We start from the raw sequence: 25,572 nt of genomic DNA, 5'->3' as shown, positions 1-25,572 counted from the left end.
CACCGGACAGGTGCGCATTGGAGCCGGTGGGCTTTGTGCCGTGCCCCGTCGAACTTGGCCCCTGTACAGAAGCCCCTTCCTCAGTGTCCCAGGCGGTGGCGGTTTGTTCCCTCACGTGTGTTCCGCTGCGAGGAGGCCTGAGGAGCTTCTGCCTCCCCGAAGGCCCCGACACTCCCCCACTGGTCTCAGAGTTTCCGGTCGATGGGAGAGCACCTGGGCCACGTTGGTACACTTGGGGGTCCTCAGAGGGAGTAGCCAGGGTGGGAGGGGACCCGAAGCCACACAACGTGAAGCTCAGGGGCAAACTGAGCACGGAAAGCTTGGGGGCAGGAGCAGGTGGCTGTCTCCCGGTCTCTGCGGGGCTGGCACTACAGCCAGCACGGGGCCGGGCCGGGAGTTCGCATCCTGACTCCGTCGCTGACTGCGTGTGACCTCGGGCAGGTGGCGTCACCTCTCGGAGACTCAGTTTCCTTGTCTGTAAAAGTGAAGATGACAGTAGTGCCGGGTGCGCAGCGCACGAGGGCGCAGTGAGCGGGGGCCCCTGTTTGAGGTGCTGCCCGGGAGCCGGTGTGCCGCCCCCGGGGATGCCCGAGCTCTGTAGCAGCTGAGGCGTTAGTTTCTGGTGGTAGTTGTCACAAATTCCCACAGACCAGGTGGCTTAGAATAATAGACGTTTGTTCTTTCACAGTTCCTAAGGCCAAAAGTCTGAATCAAGGTGTCGGCAGGGCCACACTCCCTCGGAAGGTTCTGCGGGGGGGGGGGGGGGAGTGTTGGAAACTTCCAGCTTCTGGTGGCTCCAGGCATCATTTGACCTGTGGCATGACTCCCGTCTCTGCGTCTCACTGCACAGAGGCCTCTTCTGTCTATTTTCAGAGCACTCTCATTGCATTTAGACCTAACCCAGTGTGTTCTCATCTTGATACTTAATTGCATTTGCAAAGACCCTGTTTCCAAATAAGCTCACATTCTGAGGCTCTGGGTGAATGTGAATTTTTGGGGGATGCTGTTGAACCCAGTACAGGACATGACCTGTCAGCCTTGGGCCAGGGGGCCTTCTAATCTGAAACCATCCACAGCCTGGCCGGATGCCCTGGACACCCGGCAGGATCGGGGCAGCCTGGCGCTTCTGTAAGCTCGGGGCTGGCAGAGGAGACGCCTCAGCGGCAGCAGGAGCCCCCAGCACCTGTCCTTCACCCACTGCCCTCCCGCAGGTACCTGTACTTCACCAACATGCAGGACCGTGCAGCCAAGATCGAGCGTGCGGCCCTGGACGGCACCGAGCGCGAGGTCCTCTTCACCACGGGCCTCATCCGCCCCGTGGCCCTGGTGGTGGACAACACGCTGGGCAAGCTCTTCTGGGTGGATGCGGACCTGAAGCGCATCGAGAGCTGCGACCTGTCAGGTACTCCCCCCAGGGCCTCCTTCCCGGCGCCGGGTCCCTCGGAAGTCCACAGGGGACAGAGCAGGATTGCACCCTGGCCTCCGCCCCACCTGTGCTAGCAGCTGCTCCACCGTGGGCCTTCTTGGACCAGAGCGGGGCTTAGGTCCCCTGGCTGTTCTCTACAGCGGGCTGGGTGGGGACGGGGAGGTGCTGGGCTTGCAGAAACCGGTGACCAGAACCACAGTTGGGGCCAGTGGCCTTGATTCCAAGGCCAGCCCAGGTGGGAGGAGAGGTGTCTCGGGGCTTGTCCCGGATCTGCCTGCTTCCAGGGCACCTGCACCGGCTCCCAGCCCTGGCCAGAGCACAGGCTTCCGTGGGCTCCCTGGCAGCCCCCTCTTCCAACCTGTGTTCTCGCGGACCGAGTGTGGGGTGAGCCTTTGAGGTCAGCTACCGCTCAGGGGCCTCGACCTGCTTGCAGGGGCCAACCGCCTGACCCTGGAGGATGCCAACATTGTGCAGCCCGTGGGCCTGACTGTGCTGGGCAAGCACCTCTACTGGATCGACCGCCAGCAGCAGATGATCGAGCGAGTGGAGAAGACCACTGGGGACAAGCGCACGCGAGTCCAGGGCCGTGTGGCCCATCTCACGGGCGTCCACGGCGTGGAGGAAGTCAGCCTGGAGGAGTTCTGTATGTGGGGCTGGCAGTGGGTGGTGAAGTGGGCGGGGGTCCCTTTGGGGAGGGCAAATATCTGACCAGAGCACAGTGACCCCCGAACCAGCCCCCTTGGAGGAAGGCCAGTGTGCGAGCTGGCCTGACCTCAGCTGGAGTTCAGAGGGTACCCGGATGTCCCAAGGCATCGGTGGTCATTTTCTTTTGCTGCAGAACAGATCACCACAAAGTTAACACTTTAAGGCAACAGCCACTTGCTGTCCCGCAGCTCTGTAGGCTGGAAGTGCAGGCACAGTGTGGCTCACCTGGGTTCTCTGCTCAGGTTCTCACGGGGCCAAAATCAAGGTGTTGGCCGGGCTGGGCCCTTAGCCGAGGCTCTGGGGAGAAATCCATTTCCACGCTCATTCAGGGGGTTGGTGGTGGTTGGACTGAGGCCTGTTTTCTTTCTGGCTGTGCGCCGGGGACCACTCTCACCTCCTAGAGCCATCTCAGGTCCCCGCCTATGGCCCCTTAGTCTCAGCCATGGAGAGGCCCTTGTGTCAGCCCCTCTGACATCCCCTTCTCCTGCCACCCGGGGAGCCCACTCTCATTTAAAGGGCCCTGATGAGACCCAGCCCACCTTTAGGTTGGTCTCCCCTTTGATGAACTCAGAGTCAACTGATTCGTAACCTTAATTACTTCCACAACATCCCCTTTGCCATGTGAGGTGCCGGCACGGGCCTGATAGCTCATCACATCCACGGTGCTGGCGGTTAGGGTGGGAAATCTGGGGGGCATTTTAGGATTCTGCCTGCCACTGGCTTGCTGTACCCTGGGCTTGGGACCGAGGGGGCCTCTGCAGCTGGGACCCCTCGTTTCCTCCTCCCCCTCTGGAGGTGGCCAGCTGTGTACGAAGGGGTGTGTGCGAGCGTCTGCCTGTCTCTCTGTCCTCTCACTTTCTCTCTCTTCATTCAGGAAATACACGCAGACCGCAAGCTGGGAGCTTGGCTCTGGGGACAGAGCAGTGAGCAGGGCTGTCCCTGTCCTGTGCTGTCCATGGTCTGGCCACGTGGCAGACTCACCTCCAGTGGTCGGGGGCTGGGGGCAGCACCCATCCTCACCTCTGCCGCCTCTCTGCATCCCACTGTCTCCACAGTGTCTTGTCCACCACTGATCCTGTGCACTCTGCCTGCCGAGTCTGGTGGAAACCTGTTCACTGCCTCCACCCGGTCCCAGCCTGCCGTCCCTCCAGGCCTCCCCCTGGCCTGGCTGCTTCCTCTCTTGTGCCCTCAGCTCTGTGCCATGCAGCTGGCAGGTAGTCTTGTCCCAAAGGCACCTGTTCTTAGGTTGCAGCTATTGCCTGTCTCTACCCCGCTTGCCCAGGACATACCAGGTTCCTCCAACTCAGGGCAGCCCCTTCAAACTCTGGCCTTCTGGGTGCTGGGGCTGCTCGCCCACCTTGCCAGCCTCCCCTGGCTCCTTGCGGCCATGCCCATGGCCCCTAGAGTCCCTCTCTCTGTTACCTTCCCCTCTGTCTCAGTAACTGCTCCTAATCCTCCCGCCTCACTTGGGTCAGTGCTCAGCTCTACCTGTGGCTGGCACAGTGATTTGACCCTCTGGCATCGCTGTGGGTAGCATGTTAGTACGCTGTGTATGTTATTTCACAATAATCCCATTTTACAGCTGAGGACAGCAAGGCGCAGAAAGGGTGTTAACTTGTCACCTGCCACCTGGCTCATAAGTAGGGAGAGGCTTGGATTTGCGGCCAGAGCCCATGGCTTGGCCATTGGACTTCCCTGTGGCTTGTCCCCTGTGGGTTGGGCACATTGGTGTTCACGTTCAGTAGAGTCGTGTGTAAAATACGAACACATCAGCCGCAGTGAGGTCGTGGGGCTCCTTGCTCTGCTGTCCTTGTGGGTTCTCGGCCAGGTCCTGGGGAGGTGAAGTTGCTGGGTAAATAGCTTCTGGACAGTTGAGGCACCCAGTGGATACAGGTTAGAACACCTGTGTCTTCCTGCCCCTTGTGCTGTCCTCAGCAAAGTCAGGGATACTGGGTGTCATTGGGCCTTCAGCATTGCTGGCAGATGGTCAGCTTGGTGAACGTGGACCTCACGAGTCTGGATCTGTTGCCTGCTGTTGTCAGTAGAGCCAGGAACACTGACCAGCAGCCCCTGGGAGCTGGAGGGATGGGGACCCAGGAAACGTTTGAGCAGGGATCAGGCTGGAAACCAGATGTCCCCATGGGTGCTCTTGTGAGATGTTTTGGGTGACATGGAGCGTCTCCTTGTTTTTGGTGAGGGCACGAGAGGCTTAGATGAATTCTCTGTTTACTTGGGGTGTGGGCCTTTCAGCCTGCTTTCCTGTGAGATCTCATAGCTAAACTCTAAACCAGGGCTGGGCACCCAGGCCAAAACCAGACCGTTGCCCGTGTTTGTAAATAAAGTTTTATTGGCACACAGCCGCCGCACCTGTTCTGTACCATCCATGGCTGCCTTTGTGCTACGACTGGCAGAATTGAGTAGTTGTGAGCGACGGGCCAGCCCACAAAATGAAAATTACTAACTTTCTGGCTCTTCGTAGAAAAAGTTTGCTGGCTCTAAATCTTGACTTGCCATTTATAAAAACACCTAATCCTTGAGGTTGAGGTGGGACACTTGATATTTTTCTGGGTAGGATAGGGTGGGGAGTGCAGAGTGTTTTCTGCCATTTCTTCTCACCTGGGGGTGGGCAGCCTGCCCTGCCGGCCGCCCGCTTCCTGTTCAGGTTGTTGGACACATTTGGGCAACTGAGTGGAGGAGTGTAGGTTCCCCGGGCCTTGGTGCCTTTGCTGCTTAATTCCCATGTGTATTAGTGTCCCATAGCTGCTGTAACAAATGACCACAAACTGAGTGACTTAAAACAACAGAAATTTACTTTCCCACTGTTCTGGAGGCCAGAAGTCCACGGTCAAGGTGTTGGCAGGGCTGTGCTGCCTCCGTAGGCTCCAGGGGAGGGCTGGTTCCTTGCCCCTTCTGGTACTGGCGGTTGCGGGTGTTTCATGGCTTGTGACTGCGTCACTCCCACCTCTGCCTCTGTCTTCATGTGGCCATCTCCTCTGTGTCTTTATCTCTTCTGTCACCTCGTATAAGGACACTTGTCATTGGATTTAGGGCTCACCCACATAATCCAGGATGACCTCATCTTGAGGTCCTTACCTTAATTCCATCTGCAGAGACCCGTTTTCCAAATAAGGTTCTACTCACAGATTCCCTGGGTTAGGACGTGGGCATATCTTTTCGGGTGTGGGGGCACCATCCACCCCACTATACCATGAGAGAGAGACGGATGGGCAGTGTGGGTTGTGGGTACAGTGGGGGCTGGTGCGGCTGGGCTGTGATGTTAGACTAGTTCTATGACTGCTTCCATCTTCCATTTTTGTGTCAATTTCTACGTCATTAGAAACAGACTGTGGTCTGTCCATACGGTTAAGTGAGAGGATCTCCCATAGGGCCCTGGCCTACAGGAGGGCCAGTTCTTGTGAATTCTCACCTAGCCCATCTCCACCACCTTCCAGACTGCAGTTCTGAGGTGGGAGGCAGAGCCTGACCTCTCCTGTCTTGTTTTGTCCCTGCAGCTGCCCACCCATGTGCCCGCGACAACGGCGGTTGCTCCCACATCTGTATCGCCAAGGGTGACGGGACACCACGGTGCTCATGCCCAGTCCACCTCGTGCTCCTGCAGAACTTGCTGACCTGTGGTGGTAGGTGTGACCTTGGCACTTTCTGTTGGGATGATGTTCAGGGACCCGATTCTCTGCCTGCTGGATTATTACCTGGCATCCTTTTAAAATCACTTCCGTATGGCATCCAATCTCCAAATTAGATCATCTCTTCTTTTGCTCTCCTTTCTTTTGAAACATATTATATAATGCATTCAGTGCTATGAATTTTCCTCTAAGTGTTGCTTTTACTGCATCCCACAAGTTCTGATAAGTTGTATTTTCATTTTCAGATAATTCGTATATTTTTATATTTCTTCTAAGATGACTTCTTTGGCCCACATATTATGTAGAAGTATTGTTAGTCTTCAGATAGGTGGGGATTTTCTAAGTATCTCTCTGTTACTGATTTCTAGCTTAATTCTACTGTGGTCTGAGAGCCTATTTTCTATGATTTCTATTACTTCAAATGTGTTAGGGGTGTTTTTATGGCCCAACATTTGGTCTATCTTGATGAATGTTCCATGTGCGCTTAAGAAGTGTGTGGATTCTGCTGTTGTTGGATGGAGTGTTCTGGAAATGTCAATTAGATCCAGTTGATTGATGGCGCTGATGAGGGCGTCTGTATCTTTCCTGACTGCCTGCTCCAGCTGCCAGTGATTGATGGGGACATGAAGTCTCCAAGTCTCATAGCAGATTTGTCCGTTCATCCTTGTAGTTCTGTCTTTTCCCCTCCTTCTCCCCTGACCCTCTTCTCCTGCTAGGGCTTGGTGGTGGTGGTGGTGGGAGGGTGAAGAAGGTGGGCATTGGGGTCAGAGAGATCTAGATTCAAATCCCAGCTCTGCCACTTCCCAGCTGAGCAACCCCGGCTGTCACTGGCCCTCTTTCAGTCTCTGTTTTCTCCTCCATGAAATTGAGGGCACTTACCTAGTGGGTTGTTGTGGGCAGTAACATTCAGGCACTTCACCTGGTCCCTGACATGTGATGTGCAGGAATGCCAGATGCTGTGTCACCGGGGTGGCAGGTGGAATAAAAGTGCCCATCTTGATATCACCCTGGTGAAGCCCACTCCCCAGGGCTTCCTCTCTGCTGCGCCCGACAGTCTTGGATCATGTGGTTTCTGTGCTCGGCTCAGCTCCCCTTCTCCTCTGTGAGCTGCAGGGGGGTCAGCGTCCTCCTTGTCCCCACCCCCATCCTACGCACGGGGACGGCCGCACACACAGGCTTGGCATGGGGACACCTGTTCTTTCCAGTGGTTTGTCTTGCTCCTGGAGAGACTGGCCGTTGCCTGGGAGCTCGGGGAGGGAGACCCCAGCACCCATCCTTCTGGAGCTTTCTCCTGCCCTGCCTCCCACCTTGAACCCCAGAGGGTTTGGTTAAGAGCAGGGGACACATTTTGTGGCTGTCCCCCTTCCTGAGCTTCCTGGTGGCTTTTCTTCAAGTTCCTGCCCAGGGCTCATGTGGCTTTGCAGTCCAAGGATGTCCTTGCAGCTCCCCAGACACCAGAGCTGCCCGGCCAAGGGAGGGGATGGTAGACGGCCCCCCCCACCCCGCCTCCCTCCACCTGCCCCGCCTGGGCTCCGGCCCCCCAGCCTCGGGGACACCAGGCTCCTGCCTCATGGCTTGGGAGACATGTACGTACTGTGCAGGTGCCTCTGGGGAGACCACAGAAGGCCCAGGACGCTAAGGTTCTCAGACGAGAGCAGCAGGAGGCCGGCGGGGCCGGTGTTGCCTGAGTGGTCCCGGCGTTTTGGACCTCGCCCCAGCCGGCGCGCCCTGGCTCTGCCCCTACCATTGCAGATACTCCTCCTGAGGACCTGGTGGCGGATGGGCTGCTTCTGCTTTAGAGATGGGGAAACGCAGGTGTCGGGAGGCTGAGGGATGCCGTGGTCTCACGGCTGCTGAGGGAAGCTCGGGTTCCCTCCCGGCCCTGCCCGACCCTCCAGCCACGGCTGCCTGGCCTGCTGGCCGGTCGCACCTCATGGCCTGGCCCCACAGGTGGCCCAGGCGCCCTCTTCTCCCCTGCTGGGGCTCAGGTGAACAACAGTGCGGGCCCGGGGCCTCTGGGGCTCCGGTGCAGGTGTGGGGCAGGCCACCGTCCCCACGTCTCCCATGGCCAGACGCAGTTTGCAGACGGCCCTTGTTGACTCCTCTCAGATGCTGTGGGCGCCTGGGACCCTGCTGGCCCTGGCGTGTCCTTCTGCCGAGCCCAGTGATGACAGTGGCTTCTCTTTGTTTCCCAAGAGATTTGTCCTTGCTCAGGTCCCTGCATGTCACCGTCCCTGTTCTCCCGAGTGATCTGTGCGGTTATAGAGGAGGCACAGGGGTTCCGAGTGCCCGGAGGCTCACACGCATCGTTGCAGCGGGAAGGCATGCTTGTTTCCTTGTCAGAGCCTGGCGTGCCGGGACTGCCGCTCAGCATTAACGTGGCGCTTTGGCCGATTTCCCAGCGTCCCCTCCCCGAACCAGCCTCACTCCATTTTCTGTGACTTTCCTCACAAATGGTGGGGGAGTCCTGGGAAACAGGGGCAGCCCCAAGGCTGAGGGGCTGTGCTGGTGCCCTCGTGCTTGGCCCTGGCCACAGTCCCCGGTAGGAAGTGGCCCTTGCCCTCCCAGGCCACCTCCCTCAGGGAGCCTTCCCGCCCTCCCCCGCGGTGTCCTCAGCCCTCCTGCCTTGCCTCAGTCTCCTCCTCTGCAGGGGCCTGGGACCGGGCGACCGTGTCCTTTGCCAGCTCCCGCCCTGCTCATGGGCACACTGACCTCCTGCAGGGTCTCTACTTCCCTAGCAGCCCCAAGCCCGTCTCAGGGTGGGTGCTGACCACCCACCGTCTGCTCCTCCATCTCCTGACAGGGGTGCAGTGGGCGCTCAGGTGTGGCCGGGCCCAGGTGTGTGCTGGCCCACACCGGATCCATAGCCTGGCCTGGGCCTGAGGCCCGGAGGAAGGGGACTTGCCCCGGCTTGTCAACAGTCAAGGCTGAGTTCCCGCCCAGGCACTTCTGCCGTGTTTGGGGTGGTGCCTGCTGCTGAGACCAGGTTCCCAGCCAGCCTCTTTCCCCTCTGCAGTGAAACACAAACAGAAAGGTGCAGTCGTCTAGCCACAGACACCTACGACGCCCTGCCTTCACTCTGCACCGGGGCGGGAGGTGTGAGTATGCACAGATGCGGCGATGGAGGACGTGTGGGTGCAGCTCCCGGGCCTCAGGGACACGCAGCCGGCGCGTGTCTCCTGCTCTGCAGCCTCATCGCGCCGTGGCCCGGAGTTCCCTGGGCAGGACCGTGTGTGACATTCTCTGTCCCTTCCACAGAGCCTCCCACCTGCTCCCCCGACCAGTTTGCGTGTGCCACGGGGGAGATCGACTGCATCCCTGGGGCCTGGCGCTGTGACGGCTTCCCTGAGTGTGACGACCAGAGCGACGAGGAGGGCTGCCCGGTGTGCTCGGCCGCCCAGTTCCCCTGCGCGCGGGGCCAGTGTGTGGACCTGCGTCTGCGCTGTGACGGCGAGGCCGACTGCCAGGACCGCTCGGACGAGGCCGACTGTGACGGTGAGGCCCTGCACCGCCAAGGCCACTTGTCCTGCCCTCCTAGGTGTGGCACTTGGGGCTCCGTCTGGCATCACATGAGTAGGGGCTCTGAAAAACCTTCGCTTGGAGAAATCGCCAGGTCCTCCACACCTTTGGGAAGGAAAGATGTTAGTTTTAGGCCCAAGAAAGAAAAGCGCTGTGATCAGACCGCCATCCTGTCCCACCAGGTGGTTTGACTTTAAGGCAGACAGAGCGAGGCCCTCTCGCCTTCCCGAATTCACTGAAGAGTTTTATGGAAACTCAGGGCAAATCTGGGAGTGGGCTGGAGGTTCCACGGCTCACACACTGGTAAATCCCAGCCCAAGACAGTGTGTCCTCCACTGAACAGTGTGCGAGGTAGCACTCTTCCCTGGGTGGTCTCTAGCAACCCGTTGAACCAGGAGTTACAGAGAGATTTGCTTAGGCATCCTGGGCCCACTCTGACCAGCAGGATCCTCCTTTAGATCTTGACAGCGAAACATTTTTCTTTTGTGCCTCCTCTGAATTTTCCTTCCATAAATGACCTGTTTGGTTGGTTACCAGAAAGTCATTCCATGCATAGCGAAGACAGGGTCCCCTTGTCTCTGGTTCCTGGGGCGGGACAGGAGGGGAGCTTAGCTGGTTGGCCAGTGCTGAGCCGCAGCAGCTGCCTTCTGCATGGAGCTGCGGCTCCCTTCAGGCCAGCACTGGGAGGCGCAGGCAGCGGTCAGTGCCATCCTAGCTCTGCCTCCCTCTCCGAAGGCCATGGGCTGCCTCCCTATCTCCGAGCTCTGCCAGGGCCCTGTCACTCCCTGTACCACCCACTCGGGGAGCCAAGGCTCTTCTTGGCTGTTCCCCTCGTTGGCACTTACCCCACCCCACCCCCTGTAACCTGGAGAGCCTTGTGCAGAGCTGTCTGTTAGTCTTCGAGGTGTGTGTGCCTGACCCATGATAGGCGCCTGTCAAATACCTCCTGGGGGACGAGAGGAGCACTGAGGTCTCATCCCTCCCCTGGCGTGGCATAGGCCATGGAACAGTGGAGACGGGATCAGCTGTGACCGGTCCTGACCTGGTCCTAGAAAGGGTCCCATCCGCCCGCTCTCCGCTTGGAGCCCAGACCTTGGGCGGCCCCAGCCTCTGAGTGTGCGGCCCCTCCTTGCAGCCATCTGCCTGCCCAACCAGTTCCGCTGTGCCAGCGGCCAGTGCGTCCTCATCAAGCAGCAGTGCGACTCCTTCCCTGACTGCATCGACGGCTCCGACGAGCTCATGTGCGGTGAGCCAGCTTCCGGCAGAGGGCGTGGGCGCCTGCGCTGGGTTCCCCCGGGAGAGTGGGGCCTGGGCGGGGGAGGAAGTTTGCCTTCTAAGCAGGGTCTCAGGGGGGCCTGAGGGAGCTGGGAGGTTCCTTGGGGGAGGCAGTGGCCAGGAGGGGAGAGAGTGATCTTGTGATCTGTAGGTGTCCCCAGCTGGGCCACAGGCTCTTAGAGACAGTGCCTCGCTCAGCAGCACCTGTCGGGCAGCAGGATTACTCTGAAGGCCGTGGTGGTCCTGATCCCCGGCTGCTGGCTGTCAGGCTGAGGAGCGAGGTGCATGCATGTGGATACACATATACACGGACATACACGCATCTCGTGCACACTCACATACACAACATGTCCCACATGCCACTCAAGTGACATGGCCTGTATATTCAGGGATACAGGGGCTAGAGTATGGGAGGCCAGGGCAGTCAGGGAAGACTCCAGGGAAGACTTCCTGGAGGCGGTAGCTCTTGAAAGGCTGTCTGATTCAGACAGGAAGGGAGCTGGAGTTCCAGATAGGAAATAGGAAGGAATCAGTGTTTCTGAGGACATGGCCACCCCCTCACTGCAGAGGGACCTGGTCTGAGAGCTCTTCCGGCTGCCAGAGAGTGAGGAGTCTGGAGGTGGGGGGTGTGGAGAGGAGGTTTCCCCAGGGTCTCCCTGAACACTTTTGCACCTTCATGCCAGCCCAGGTCAGGCACCTCAGGTGCCATCTCAAGAGGGACCTGGGGACAGATGGCAGCAGCGGAGGCCACAGGGGTCCCTGCTTCTCTGCTGGGCAGGTTCCCAGTCTGACCATGTCTGTGCCTGGGCCTCAGCGTGACTGTGGGCCCCACCGTGTAGGGGGTGATACTTGCTCACAGTCAACTTTGTCACCAGAGCCAGCAGTTGTCCTCCCCTCTCCTTTGGGGTTCTGGCCTGCGGGAGGGGTTGTAGTTGACTGTGCTCAGGATCGTTGGCCCACCCCATGGGAAGGGGAATGTGCCTTTGTCAAAGTTGAGTCTGGAGCCTGGAAACCTCCTCCGTGGCGGCCCCACCCTGTGGCCAGGTGGGCAGCTCCTCAAACCCAGCTCCAGGGCCCTCCCGCGCTGCAGAACCCAGGGCCAGTGGGAACGCACTCACATCCAGCCACCACCCAGGGCCCCTGGACAAAGGAGACTGGTTGAGGGGATGTGGGGAGGCCGGGTAGGGGCCGGGAGGAGGAAGAGGAAGGTGTTCCTGGCAGGCTGCAGGCCCTGGGATGGGCAAGGCTGCCCGGGCCCAGCCCCGGCCTCTCCTCACCGCCCCCACCCCCGGCCCTCCGTCAGTGGGTGCTGGGCCCGGCAGAGCCACCCCCAGGGCATGCAGTGTCAGCCCCCAGGAGGGCCCATTCCTCTGGGTTCATGTCGGCCACCCCTTCCCCTCTGTGCCCTGCAGAGATCACCAAGCCGCCCTCGGACGACACCCCAGGCCACAGCAGCGCCATCGGGCCGGTCATCGGCATCATCCTCTCCCTCTTCGTCATGGGCGGGGTCTATTTTGTGTGCCAGCGTGTGGTGTGCCAGCGCTACTCGGGGGCCAGTGGGCCCTTCCCGCATGAGTACGTCAGCGGGACCCCCCACGTGCCCCTCAATTTCATAGCCCCGGGCGGCTCCCAGCACGGTCCCTTCACAGGTAAGGAGCTCGAGACCGAGGGCCCGGCAGGGACGGTGGTGGCCGGGGTGCCGCAGCCACGCGCCTCGTGTGCACATGGCAGACCCTGCGGCCCGGTCCCGGCACTGGCCTTCCTTGCCGGGCCTGTGCTCGCGCCACAGTCCCTCAGCACGGAGGCCTGTGCGCCCACGGCCCGCCCTCTGGAGGGGTGGGGGATCCCTCAGACTTGCCCTCGGTATTCTTGTGGGACGTGTCCTGAGTCATCCTCAAGTCCTTATGTCCCTCAGAAATGAACGTGGGGGGCAGCTGGGCTCCCTGTAGAGCTAACAGAGTCGCTCATGTGATAGCAGCTTTGTCTTAAGAGCAGCTAGGACTTGTGGCTGCGCAGCTAGGGTTTCGACGTGGCCTGGGCACCGGGAGCGCAGGTCAGGCTTCTGGATGCCCCGGGGGCTGCACCACGGGGCTGGACCTTGCTGGTTTGCGTCACATGGGTGCTCGTGTGTCTGGGAAGGTGAGGTCGCTGCGAGCTCTGAAGGTGCCCCTACGGCTCCAGGGCCACCTTGGGGATTGCCCCGGGACCCCTCTCTGTCCCAGCATCACCCCAAGTCAGTCTCGTCAGGCCCGATGTCAAGGTGCAGATGTGGCCTGATTCTCCCTGGGGGGTGAGGTCATCAGGGTTTCTCAGGACCTCCTGGAAGCCCATGTGGTGGCACCGTCACCATCCCAGCAGCCCCGGAGGGCGGGGACCCGTGTGTGCCTGGCAGGCTCTGAGCCAAGCCCCACTGAGTTCCCACAGGCCCACGGGCCCCGGGGCAGGTGCTGGGCGTCTGGCCACTTGATGTGAGCCTGGGTGAGCTTGTGCCGGACATGGCCAGAGAGGCCTGTGGGAGGTGCGGGCTGGATCTCGGGGCAGCAGAGCTGGGGAGGATGCAGTGTGTCTGTGGCAGGGCCGGGCCACCTGAGCCACCTCGTCCCCTCCCCTGGCAGGCATCTCATGTGGAAAGTCCATGATGAGCTCCGTGAGCCTGATGGGGGGCCGGGGCGGGGTGCCCCTCTACGACCGCAACCACGTCACCGGGGCCTCGTCCAGCAGCTCGTCCAGCACGAAGGCCACGCTGTACCCGCCGGTGAGTCGCGGGCAGGGAGGGGCGGGTGGGCCAGCCGGGCCGTCACCGTCAGTGCTGGCCGGTGGGGGCTTCCCAGAGTGGGTGACTAGCGCACCGTGCGGGTGCTCACCTTCCTCCCTCTCCACACCCCTTTGGCTTTTTTTTTAATGACCTTGTTTTCTACTTAGAAAAGTGTAATCCTCGTTCGCGTGGGTGATCTGAAAACCACAGGAAAAGATAAAGGCTGAGTCTCACCCGTAGTCCACCGGGCGGTCTGTGTTCCGCCAGCCCCTCGTGGCTGTGGGCCTGTCTGCCTGCGGGAGCTGCCCGCGGCCCTCCCCCCGGCTCGCCCTGTTGTCCCGCGCAGCCCTAGGAAATAGCTGGATTGTTTTCCGAAGGACAGACGCAGGTGATGTCTGTGGGCAGCGGAGCGGGTGAGGGCTGGCGCTGGCTGAGCCTCGCCCTACCGCGCAATGTGAAGAGGCTGCGGCACCGATGCCCTCCGGCTTCCCGAGGGGACCCTCGGCGGGCACAGCCCAGGGTGCCAGGGCCAGCTTGTGTAAGCACTGGGCTCTGACTTGACGTGCTTTCTTTGCTTCTCATTCCTCCCAAACCCAGTCCTGCAGCCCTGTGCCATTCTAAGGTGAGAACAACCGCTTAGGCTTCCTCTGGGGTCTCCCCAGTGAACCCCGCCTTCCCGGGCTGGTCCTTCATGCCCTTCTGAGTGTCTCTGACGTCTGGGGTGTTCCCTCCTTATCGCACCTGCCCCTGGCAGGCCTGACGGGTGGGGGCGGGGCATGCAAAAGAGGGAGAAGAGGGTTCTCTCTGGTTTGCTAGACAGGAACTGAGTTTCCTGTAGGCCCCAGGGCCTGACTGTTTAGGGACAAAGGAAGCCCAGAGCCAGAGGTTAGAAAACTCCCACCATTCTTCTTGTGCTCCTGCTGCCGTCGCTCCCAGAGAGCCCACCTAGCCAGCTGAGCACAGGACCCCTGTAAGGCCAAGTTTACTCCAGGAAGCAGCTCCCCTCGCTCCCCTCCCCCGCCCTTCCCGAGCATGCACCAGGAGGCTCAGGGGAGTGACTTCTCTGTCCAGGCTGTCAGAGAAGACACTGACCAGCCAGCTGTGTCTAGACGCTTGATGGTTTAACCATGCAGTTCGCCCACTGGCGTGTTCACAGATGTGTGCAACCCTCACCGCGGTTAATTTTAGAATGTTTTTATCATCCCTAAAGAAACCGTGTATGGAGCCGGCTATTTTTAAATTAGCAAAGTGATACGTACCCATGGCACAAAATTCAAAAGGCACCGAAGAACCTGCAGACGGAAGAGGCCCCACCCCCATGCCAAGCGGGGACCCCCCCACCGGAGGCGTGTCCCGTGGTGGGTTTCTTGTACGTCCTCCCAGGGGTAATCCGGACCTACACAAGTACACAAGAGTACGGACTTTATTTTCCCTGCAAAGAGATCATAGTAGGTTTTGTGCAGTTGTAAGAAATACTCCGGAGGGATTTGTCTGCCGCCTGCTCAGTTTCCTCCAGTGGGAGCATCCTGCCCAACTGCGTAAGCACAGTGTCACCGCAGGACACGGGTGTGACCCTTTGACCTTATTCATATGTTTTACATATGTGCTTGTGAAAACCCAAAAGATGGCAGCTCAAGGAGCCACTCAGCCTTGCCTGTCGCTCAGGGTACTCGAAAGCTGGCCCTGACCGAGCACCGCTGCGGCGCCCGGCGGCCGCACACGCCCTGCCGTGGCACACGTCAGCCTGTCTCTAGGAGGAGGTGCTGTCAGCCCCGGTTTGCATCAAGGGGTCTGAGGAACCGAGTGGCAACTGCTGGCCCTGGGCGTCCTGCCTGCAGGTGCTGGGGCCGGGCTGGCCGACTCTCAACACTCCCAGACGCCCCACCTCCCCTGCACCCGCAGCTTGGTTCTGCTTCAAGGGCAGCACCGTCCTGTTCTTAGTGGCTGAGCAGTGCCCTTTGTCAGGTGTGGCTGGGCCCCTGCGGACAGTGTCCGAGTCCCCCTGCAAGGCCGAGCCTTGGCCATTCTGACGGCCTTTGCCAAATGGCCTCCCCAGAGGACAGTCCATCTTTCTGCCAGCAGAGGGCCACACGGCAAGGTTGTCCCTGTCGAACTGCTCTCCACCCGTCTAATGCAGGGAATCATGTTGAAATCTTAAATATTTATTTAGTTAGTTATTAATTATTAGAGACAGGGTGTTGCTCTGCCACCCAGGCTGGGGTGCAGTGGTTCGATCACAGCTTGCTGCAGCCTCCAACTCCTGGACTTGAGATCCTCCCACCTTGGCCTCCCAAAGGGCTCGGAGCTAGGACTACAGGTGTGTGCCACCGCACCTGGCCTGTATTTCTTTTATTATGAATGACACTGAACATCTTTTTTTGTGTGTTTAAGAACCTTTGTCATTTTATTTTTCTTAGAAGGGTCTGTGCATACATCCTTTTTATATTGGATTGTTGATACTTTCCCTACTTATTGGCAAGATCTCTTTAGATGCAGAGATGCTGAGGAAATTGGCCCATTGCCTGGGATATGTGTTGAAAATATTTGTTTCCCAGTGTTTTTGTCTTTTGATTTGGGTTATGGTATGTTTTGCCATTCATCCAATGCAATTGTTAATCTTTTATGGTGCCTGATGTGCTTTTGGTCATGCTCAGAAAGGCCTTCTCTACTCTGATCATAAGAAAACTCCCTTCCACGTTCTCTTTCTTAGTGTCCTCATGCTTTTTGTTTTATGTTTAAATCCTCCAACCTCCCGGAATGTAGTGAGATGTACAGGTGTCCACTTGTCTCTTTGCTGTTGGCTGCCAGGTGACTTGCACTATGGTATGCAGTCAGGAGACAGAGACCACGTGGTAATTGGAACACGGGAAGTTTAGTACCTAGGCATGTTAACAGGGCTTGGAATGACAGGGCATTGGCCAAAGAGAGAGAAAGAGAACTCTGAGGCCGCAGGAACAGCAGGTGGGCCAAGGTAGCGCTCCCAAGGAAGAGACCCCCAGGGCTGAGATCCAGTCCTTGTTGAACAGGGTATAGCTGTGGTTCACCAGATGGCTGAGAAGTCGCTGAGGTGCTGCAGTGGTGAAACTGGACAGAAATCTGCCCACTGCAGTATTTGGAAAACATCCTCTCACCTTAATGTCCCCAGTGCCCTGCGGGGGAGGAGCAGGCATACCCAGCAGAGGAGGGGGCTCGGGCAGGATCTCAGCTTGCCTTGGAAGGTGCAGGTGAAGACCAACCAGGTCCAGCCAAGTTACGGCAGGTGTGGAAACGGGAGCCCACGGGCCCGGGGCCAGGGCAGCTGTGGGAGGCCTTGCCGGCTGCTTCTCTGCCTGCCCTCTGTTCTGGACGCCCCACGCCCACCCGCCCCCCAGTGTTGTGCCCTCCAACCTTGGGGTCAGATCCTGCGGGATCCTGCGCTAGCTATCTGGGCTGAGTGGACCCTCCCCAGGATAAGGAGCGGGGCCCAGAGCTGCTTCCCAAGGGCAGGGGAAGGGCTGGGACTTCCTGCTGGTAACTCTCAGTTGTCAGGGCAGCCTGTGAAGCAGGTCTTCTTGACCCCATTTTAGAGATGCATAAATCGAGGCTCAGAGAGGTGACGTCCCTCCCCAGGGTTCATGCTACAGCTGGATGAAACAGGACTTGACCCAGATATGTGCAGCATGGAAGGCTGTGCCCTTTCTACACCCTAGGGGACCTGGAAGAATTCAGTCCTTCAGGGCACACAGTGACGGCCCTGTTCCCATTTCTCTGTAGGAGCTTGGATCGGGCCGTGTCCTTTACAGGGATGGCTGTATGGGACCCAGTAGGCCCTGCACACTTTGAGCTGGGTACAGGGCTAGGGTGCTGTCAGCAGCAGTTGCTGGGGAGGGTGCAGACCTGTGTGGGGGTCCCTCTGTCCCTTTGTGGGGCTGGTTGTATACTTCCTGGCTCTGGAAGGCACGTTCACATGGCAGATTTATCTACTTATTATCGCAGTTTGGGGGCAAGTGGCAGTACAGGCCCTTGAGAAAGGGGCGCCTTTTTCTGGCAGTGGGGCTGGGGCCCCTCCCTCAGCGTGGGGAGCCCTGCGCATGGGTCAGGGCCGAGCAGGGACACAGAGCCACCTGCGTGTTAGGAATAAGGATGCCGTTACAGGAGTTAGACTGTCTGGTGGTGGCAGGAGGTGTGGAAGTAAAAGTCAGAAGGAGAGTTAGCGGAGAAGTCCCCGAGGAGCTTGGCCAGGTGCTCCCTGGTGCAGGTGGGCACGCCGGGGCCGGGGGACATCTGCTGCTGCAGCCGGTCAGGCTGGCTACGACGGGGGCTGGCATAGGAGTCTGGGGACCTTGTGGAAGTTCTGCCTCTACGGCCGAATGTCTGGGTGTGGGCCTGGAGTCACTGCTGGCCTGCAGGGCTGGTGACTCTGGGAGGGTGAGGTCACCGGGGCCAAAAGTGCCCCTGTTCTCTGCCTCTCACTGCAGCGACCTTCAGGGCAGAGGGGGTCTGCCTGCCCTCCACTTGCCGCGTCTCACCGCTCTGACCAGAACGGGACCAGGAAAGGGCTCCTGGGAAGCCTGGGGCCGGCTTGGCAGAGCTGGCCCAGCCAGGGCCCCTCCCTGTGGGGACAGTGCAGGGCGGGCTGGCAGGAGGAGTCTCAGCTGGGCGAGGCCCCGAGTCACCTCTGCTTGGCTCTCCTCAGATCCTGAACCCACCTCCGTCCCCTGCCACGGACCCTTCCCTGTACAACATGGACATGTTCTACTCTTCCAACATTCCGGCCGCCGCCAGACCGTACAGGTAGGGAGTCCCCACCAGGGCCCTGGACTGTCGTGGCCACGTGGACTCAGACCAGCCTGTGGTGGGGGAGGGCCCAGCCGCTTCCTGCTCTCGGTGGCACCGGGCTGCCTCCGGGAACCAGCGCAGTGGGGTTGCAGCTGCTTCAGGTAGCCCCGGGAGGAGCACTTGTGGGCCAGGACACGGCTTGGAGCTGTCGGCCCTGAAGGTGCCACCAGGGGTGTTCCCACCCCATCATCCCGCTGCAGGGGAGGCCGAGGACTTGGGCTTCAGGGTCCACACGCGCTCTGGAATCTGGCTGTGGGCCCCTGACCATCACGACACCGCCTCTGGGCACCTCAGTCCCAGGGATGGAATGCGAATGTGGAGGCTGGTGCTCCTCCCAGCCCGAGGGCGTGGCCATGTCAGGACGATCCTGGCTTCTTACTGGCTGCGCCGGCTGTTCGTCCTGACAGCAGTGCCCGCATTGGGGTGACGGGCCCCTCCTCCCTGGGATGTCAAGAAGTGGGGTCCGGGTAAGAGCCTGGGGTGGACCCGGGTGAGTCTCCTGACCTTTAACCCCGTGATCTCAGCCAACATGTCACATCCCCCAGCAGCACTGGGCCTACTCCGCAGGGGCAGTGGTGGGTGGCCCGAGCCCACCAGCGCTCTGGCACCCCGGGCCTGGGTCCCGGAGCCGCGGGGCCTCCTGAGCGTGGCGCCACTCGCCACCTAGTGGCAACTTCTGGGAACTGCAGCCTGGGCAGCGGCCCGCCTCCATTCCCAGCCCCTCCGTACTGAGTCAGCACCTGCTCAAGGACCTGCAGTGGCCCCCTGGTGCCTCAGCATCACATCCAGGCACTGCTGCCCACCTCGGGCTGTCACAGTCACAGCAGCCTCATCCGCTACTGTCTCCAGAGTTACCACATCCACACCAGGCAGGCCAGCCCCGCCTGTCCCTCCTTGTGCCTTTGCTCCTGCCACCCAGCTCTGGGCCCCACCGCTGAGACATCTTCCCTCCCCACAGTCTGACCTTACAGCAGCTGGGGCCACCAGGTGTTGGCTCCACCTTCCCGCCCACCGTGAGCCCCGCTGTGCTGGGGCCGGGCTCCTAAAACCCACCAAGATCCCAGCCTGGACTCAGGCTGTGTGGCCTGACTCGGGATTTCTGGGCCCCAGCAGGGGTCAGGCAGCCCCTGGGAAGACAGGGCAGGAGGCATCTCCGGAGTCAAGTCGCTTTAACCCAAGATGGGACCATTCCAGGCCCATCCGTCACCAACGTTTACGGTGTGATATTACGGTGAATGGTTGTCGAGCACCTTCTAGGAACAGTCGGGAACTGTTTCTAGCACTTTTCCTGCCGAATCTCCTTTACTCCTCACAAGCCCCTTTTGAAATGGGTACTGCTTCATGCCCCGTTTTAATCAGTGAGAAACTGAAGCTCAGAGAGGTCAAGTACCTACTGCCCATGGTCAGCCAGGCAGGCTCCAGAGGCCTCGTTCTCCACAAGGGCAACCCCACAGGGCCTGGGCTTGGCAGCCACGCCCATGTTAGAGGCAGGGACATTGAGGCTCAGAGAGGGTGCATGATGAGCCCGGGCCACACAGCAGGTTGGGTCCCGGGTCAGGCCTGCCTCTTCCGGAGCTCGTGCTGCCGCGGACAGGGCTTTCCTGTTTGCAGCTCCGGATGCCTGTGCCCACCAGAGCGGACATGCACACGGGCCTTCCTGAATCCCTGCCCTGGCCCACGGCGTTTGTCTCTTGCAGGCCCTACATCATTCGAGGCATGGCTCCTCCGACAACGCCCTGCAGCACGGACGTGTGTGACAGCGACTACAGTGCCAGCCGCTGGAAGGCCAGCAAGTACTACCTGGATTTGAACTCGGACTCAGACCCCTACCCGCCCCCACCCACGCCCCACAGCCAGTACCTGTCGGCGGAGGACAGCTGCCCGCCCTCGCCCGCCACAGAGCGGAGCTACTTCCACCTCTTCCCGCCCCCTCCGTCCCCCTGCACGGACTCGTCCTGACCTTGGCCGGGCCACCCTGGCCTCTCTGCGCCCCTGTAAATAGTTTTAAATATGAACAAAGAAAAAATATATTTTATGATTTAAAAAATAAATATAATTGGGATTTTAAAAATGCAAGAAATGTGAACAGTGATGGGGTGGGCAGGGCTGGGAAAACTTTGTACAGTGGAGAAATATTTATAAACTTAATTTTTTTAAAACGTAACTGCCATTCTTTTGTGCCCTGTGTGCATTTGAGTTGCATGTCCCTGTGGAGCAAACGCTGACCCCTGGACTGAGGTCAGCGTCGCGAGCTTGTCCTGAGTGAGGGTCCCTCTGTCGGGTTCCCCCAGGGAAGGGCTGAGACCTCTGCAGGGGCTGGCATCCTCTCTAGGAGGTGTCCTTGGCCTCGAAGACAGGGCAGGCTGCACGGACATGTGGATGGCTCTGCGTTGCTGTCCTCAAATTCTTGGTAATATTGGAGAAAGGGCCTACATCTTCACGTTGTACTGGGATTATGTGCCTGGGCTTTGGGCTGTTCCCAGGCCAGTCTTGGCTGCCCTGTGACCGCTTGTGTGCTCGCCCAGGGCTGCTGTCCATCGCAAGAGCAGGGGGCTGCTTCTGTGCCCACCACACTGGGTGGGCTGCTGAGCCCACTATGCCGAGCTACACTTGCCCAGGCAGGAAGGACCCCCGGTCCTCGTGGGGCAGTAGGCAGGCGAGGCCTGAGGCCTGCTGTGTGCCCACCCCGGAGGTGCTGCAGAAGACAGGCAGAGAGGCCCGGCCCCCAGGGCGTCCCAGACTGTGGAAGGAGATGGAGAGAATCACATGGGGAGGATGCTGGGCTCCTGAAGGCCAGGCAGGGGCTGCCGTCTTCAGAGGGCAGGGAGAAAATGCCCAGTGCATCAGCCTGGAACGTTCTGAGCCCAGTGAGAAGGCTGGCGGGAGGTGGGCTTGGTGCCGAGTGCAACTCCACTTAAGGACCAAAATAGAAGGCCGGGCACGCTGCCTCGTGCCTGTCATCCCAGCTCTCCGGGAGGCTGAGGCAGGGGAGGATCGCTTGAGGCCAGGAGTTAGAGGCTGCAGTGAGCTGTGATGATGCCACTGCACTCCAGCCTGGGTGACGGAGTGAGACCTTGTCTCAAAAAAAAAAGAAACGAAAAATACAAGGATCTGGAAGAAATGCCTAGAGTGAGCCTGCAGGCTTCCCAATGGGACCCTGAAAATGAGCTGACCAACAGCTGAGGGAGAGGAGTCTTGTGGGCGACCAACTGCTAGATGTCCTCCACAGTGGGAGGACACCCGAAACACACGGGGATCCTGATGACTGCTCCACCAGGGGACAGCTGAGGAACATGTGGGCACACGAGCCTGCCGGCCCTTGGTTTCCTGTGACAGACCTTCAGGAGTCGCCACCCCTGCCCCGACTGCCCAGGAGCCCCCTAGGTGAGGGGTCAGCATTGGCAGTGATGGAGACGGGCCGACTTGCTGGCGTGGAGAGCAGACAGGGGTGGGGACCTACGCCCAAGGCCCCGTAGACGGGCGCTGCACCTTTGATGGCGCACCCGCCCGGTGAAGATTCCCTGCGAAAACGTCTGTGAAAAAGCCCTGTCAGTCAAGTGTCTGGCTAGTAGCAGGTCCTTGGCAAATGGAAGCTGTGACCTGTTAGAGCTTGGGGAAGTGACAGACTCGCCCAAGGTCACACTGCTAAGACCAGCAGAGCCAGAGGGTCACCAAAGCTCCTAGGCCCAAAGACCGGGTTTCCTGCCACCCACGTGCCGCAGAGCTGCCTACGGGGGCGCTGGTCTCCCAAGCACTCAGGGTTCCTGATCTTTCAGGCTGGACCACGTACCCCCAAGGTGCTCGGGACAGCAAAGGTGTCAACCTGGATAACCTAGTGGAGGCCACTTTTGACTCAGAAGCAGCAGCTGCATTGTGGGGGTCCCCCATGAGCACCCCTACTCTGCCCAGCCAGACATCCAGTCTGAGAGGGCCTGCCAGGGGTCAGGGAAGGAGTGGCCTGGGCTGCTGGCCCCTGGTACCTGTGTGGGCCCGGAGAGGGTGAGTCACCCTCTGCGGCCCCCCACCCCCTTCCCTAGAGCCATCGCACAGCTAGGGGTGCGGTCTGGTGGCAGAGGCCTCTCTCCTGGACCCTTCCTGCCCACACCATTGGCTAGGGGGAGTGAGCCAATGTGCAGGCTGCCTACTAAACGCCAAGTAAATCCATTAGCCTTCCAGTAAGCACCTACTGCATGCAGAGCCTTGCACTTAAGCCACTTACATGCATGGAGACCCAGCATGTAAGTCAGGTGTGGCCCTTCCCTTGAAGGTGCTCCAAATCCAGAGATACGGGGCAGTTTCCAAAGCCATGGGGGAAGCATAGCCCTGAGATGCCCTGGAGCCAGACGGGGCATCATATTCAGAGGGGAAGGCAGGGAGGGCTTCCTGGAGGAGACCGTGTCTGAGCTGTGTCTTCAATGAGGGGGTGAAATTAACCTGGCTTACTTAAACTTCACAACAGCCCAGCTAGGTAGATTAGGACACTGAGGCTTGGGTAAAAAGAAATAAGGCCAGAGTTGTTTTCGTTCATTTGTTTAATCATTCCTTTATCAATAAATGTTACTAACTGCCTACCCAGGTGCTACTCGATGTGGCCAAAAGGGCTTCTACCTTCCCTCCAAATCCTCCCACCTCTGCGGTGACAGCCACTACTCTCCAAGTCTCTGTCACCCTTCACTGAGCCCAGTAATGGGCTCCCTCCCTGCCAACCCTAGCAGAAGGGGCCCTTTGCTCAGCTCAGCCACACCCCGCCCCTCCCAGGATGGGTGTGGGAGCTTCCTGCCTGCCTGCCCCGGGACACTGACACAGCATCCCCCCGGGCTATTGAACAAAGTCCATGTGGCCAGGTCTTGGGCATTTCCCCCGCCAGCCAGGCCACTGGGGACCTGGGTGTGGCCAATGTGGGAGGTCTTGTCCCTGAGAAATCTGGGTGGTCAGGAAATTGGGTGGGGCTTGGGTCCCACTCAGCCTCTGCAGGGTTCCTTCTCCTGGGTCATGTGGCTGGCTCTTCACAGTATGGGGACCGCCTCGTTGGACCTTACCCTCAGATCAGAGGCTGTGGCCCCACGAAGGAACCCCCTTGCTGGCTCCTCCTCTTGGCGTCCTCTCTCAGATTCCCACACATCTACCTCTTTCTCCCTGTCCAATGTCTTCTCATCTCCTTCCCCCTCCTGCTGATGGCCCAGCCTCCCTCACAGGCAGGAGCCCCTCGGGCCTCCCCTCTGACCCTGCACTACTGCTGCTGCTTGCGGCTCTTGCTTCAGCCTGTCCTTCCTAAAGTGTGGGCAGCCCTTCTCCTGCCCTGGCTCCCACGGTCTGAGCGCAGACCCTAAGTGCCTCTGCCTGTCTTCTGAGGCCTCTGCAATTCCCCAGCGAGCACCTGACCCTGTCCTCCCCAGATGTGCTCACTCCACCACGCTTCTGCAGCTCCCTCCCTGGCACGCCCTCCCGCCCTGCCCCAGGCACCTGGGGCCCCTCCCTAACCCTCTGCCCTAGCACCCCCGCTGGTTTCAACCTTGCCTGTGTTCCTCACTGGCTGTGTGGCCTTGGGCGAGGCTTCTCCCTTCTCTGAGCAGCAGGTCCCTGTGAGTAACACCTGCCCTGGTTTGCTGCCTCCCTAGAGGCCCGGGACCTTTCACAGCACGGGCACAGCTTGGCAGGTACAGTTGTCCCTCCGAATCCGTGGGAGATTGGCTCTAGGCCACCAGGATGCTCAAGTCCCTTATATAAAATGGTGTGGCACAGTCCTGTGTCACTTAATGCTGGGGATATGTCCTGAGAAAGGCATCATTAGGCAGTTTAACGGTTGTGTGAACAACCTAGAGTGTGCTTACACAAACCTCGCTGGTAGAGCGCGCAGCACGTCACTGCACTGGATACGATAGGCACTGGGACACAGTGGTAGGTAGTTCTGTATGTAAACATCCTAAACAGAGGCACAGTACAGGAAAAATATGGTATAATGAGACCACTGTCACACATGCTGTCCGTCATTGGCTGAAACATCGTCATTCAGTGCATGACTATATTTGCATATACCCTACACACATCCTCCTGTATACTCTAAATCATCTCTAGGTTACTTATAATACCTAATACATTGTAAATGCTATGTAAACAGTTGCTCTACTGTATTAAACAATATGTATGTATGTATGTATGTATGAGGGTCTCACTAAGTTGCCCAGGCTGGTCTCAAACTCCCGGGATCAAGTGCTCCTCTCACCTCAGCCTCCTGAGTAGCTGAGATAACAGGCATGTGCCACCATGTCAGGTGTATTATTTTCTTACTTTTATTTTTTTTTCAAATATTTTTGATCTGGGGTTGGTTGAATCCACAGATATGGAACCTGCAGATACAGAGGGTCCAATTGGGGTGGGGAACCTGTGGCCTTCTAGGTCCTTAAGTGTGGCCTTTTGACTGAATCTCAACTTTACGGAACAAATCCTTTTATTAAAAGGGGTGCAAGCAGAGAAAGATGAAGCTTTTCTTGGCTCCTTTGGTTCTTAAAAAAGAACAATCTTGAAGTCAGAAGGCTGCAGGCTCCCCACCCCTAAATGGGGGAGATGCCGCTGTTCTGGAACTAGCGGCGATGCATTCCTTCTAGAGTCTCCTCCAGGAACAGGCTCTGCTTGGGGTGGGGGCAGGTGCACAGTCAGTGAGGTGGGGGCAGCTCAGGCCGACTGGGGCCTGTGCAAAGGTTGGCGCTGGGGGTGCAGAGGGATGCTAAGCATCTGGAAAGCAGGTCCTACCCCCCAACCCCATCCCCAGGGCCCCAGGGGCCCAGCTCTGCCACTTTTCCCAGGGGTCTGTGGAAGCCACACATTAACCATGCTGTGCCCTCTTTGAGCAGGAGTGCCTGTCCCTGACCAAGCCAGCGCCACTGGAGCCAGCTTGAGACTTCACAGCTTCCCTGCATGGAGCCCCTCTCTGAGGTCTGAGCATCAGGGACTGGCATGGTGGCACTGTCCCTCAAGGCTCTGCATGACTCGGTTACCTCCGCCCCCTCCTCTCTCAGCATGCCCCAGCCACGCCTGCCTCTCGAGTGCCCCAAAGACCCACCTTGGGGTCTCTGTGCTAGCTTCCCCCTCTGACAGCTCAACCCAAGAGCTTACTCCTCTATCCTCTCTGTCCTGGGGGTGAAATGACTGTTTAGCTTACTGTCACCTGACATTTCCCAGGTTCCTGGGGCTCCTCGGGACCGGGTGCTCAGTAAAGGGCGCCCTCCTGCCCGCAGACAGCTCGGGCGCACCCCAGGTGTGCGATTCTGCAGCAGCCTCAACTCCGGCTTCGGCTTCGTGTCACCGTGTCGCTCGCTGGAGGCTGACCCGGTTTGTCCTTTTCGCCGCCTGCTTCTTACTTCTGCCCTCGTGTTGATTTTCACGGGACTCTGAAAGGCTCTGCGAATCCATTTGGAAATGAAGTAGGTTAT

General features: G+C 59.1%; 1 protein-coding gene across 2 annotated transcripts in view; it reads left to right on the top strand.

Annotated features, from left to right (window-relative positions):
- LRP5 (LDL receptor related protein 5) overlaps positions 1-20,300 on the top strand; it is a 105,526-nt gene extending 85,226 nt beyond the window's left edge. The window contains exons 15-23 of one of the 2 annotated variants that reach the window (XM_069471736.1): positions 1,212-1,402; positions 1,860-2,069; positions 5,644-5,769; positions 9,034-9,270; positions 10,430-10,540; positions 11,982-12,218; positions 13,185-13,324; positions 18,000-18,097; positions 19,840-20,300. In XM_069471736.1, coding sequence (XP_069327837.1) covers positions 1,212-1,402; positions 1,860-2,069; positions 5,644-5,769; positions 9,034-9,270; positions 10,430-10,540; positions 11,982-12,218; positions 13,185-13,324; positions 18,000-18,097; positions 19,840-20,101 — 1,612 coding nt within the window. In that variant the 3' untranslated portion in view covers positions 20,102-20,300. The remainder of the gene's footprint in view (positions 1-1,211; positions 1,403-1,859; positions 2,070-5,643; positions 5,770-9,033; positions 9,271-10,429; positions 10,541-11,981; positions 12,219-13,184; positions 13,325-17,999; positions 18,098-19,839) is intronic. The other variant, XM_069471737.1, reaches the window with a different exon arrangement.
- The last annotated feature ends 5,272 nt before the right edge of the window (positions 20,301-25,572 follow it).

Source organism: Eulemur rufifrons, chromosome 6 (assembly GCF_041146395.1).
Source record: "Eulemur rufifrons isolate Redbay chromosome 6, OSU_ERuf_1, whole genome shotgun sequence".
Lineage (NCBI taxonomy): Eukaryota > Metazoa > Chordata > Mammalia > Primates > Lemuridae > Eulemur > Eulemur rufifrons.
The sequence above is the reverse complement of the archived record's forward strand: the minus strand, read 5'-3'. Positions and strand labels throughout refer to the sequence as shown.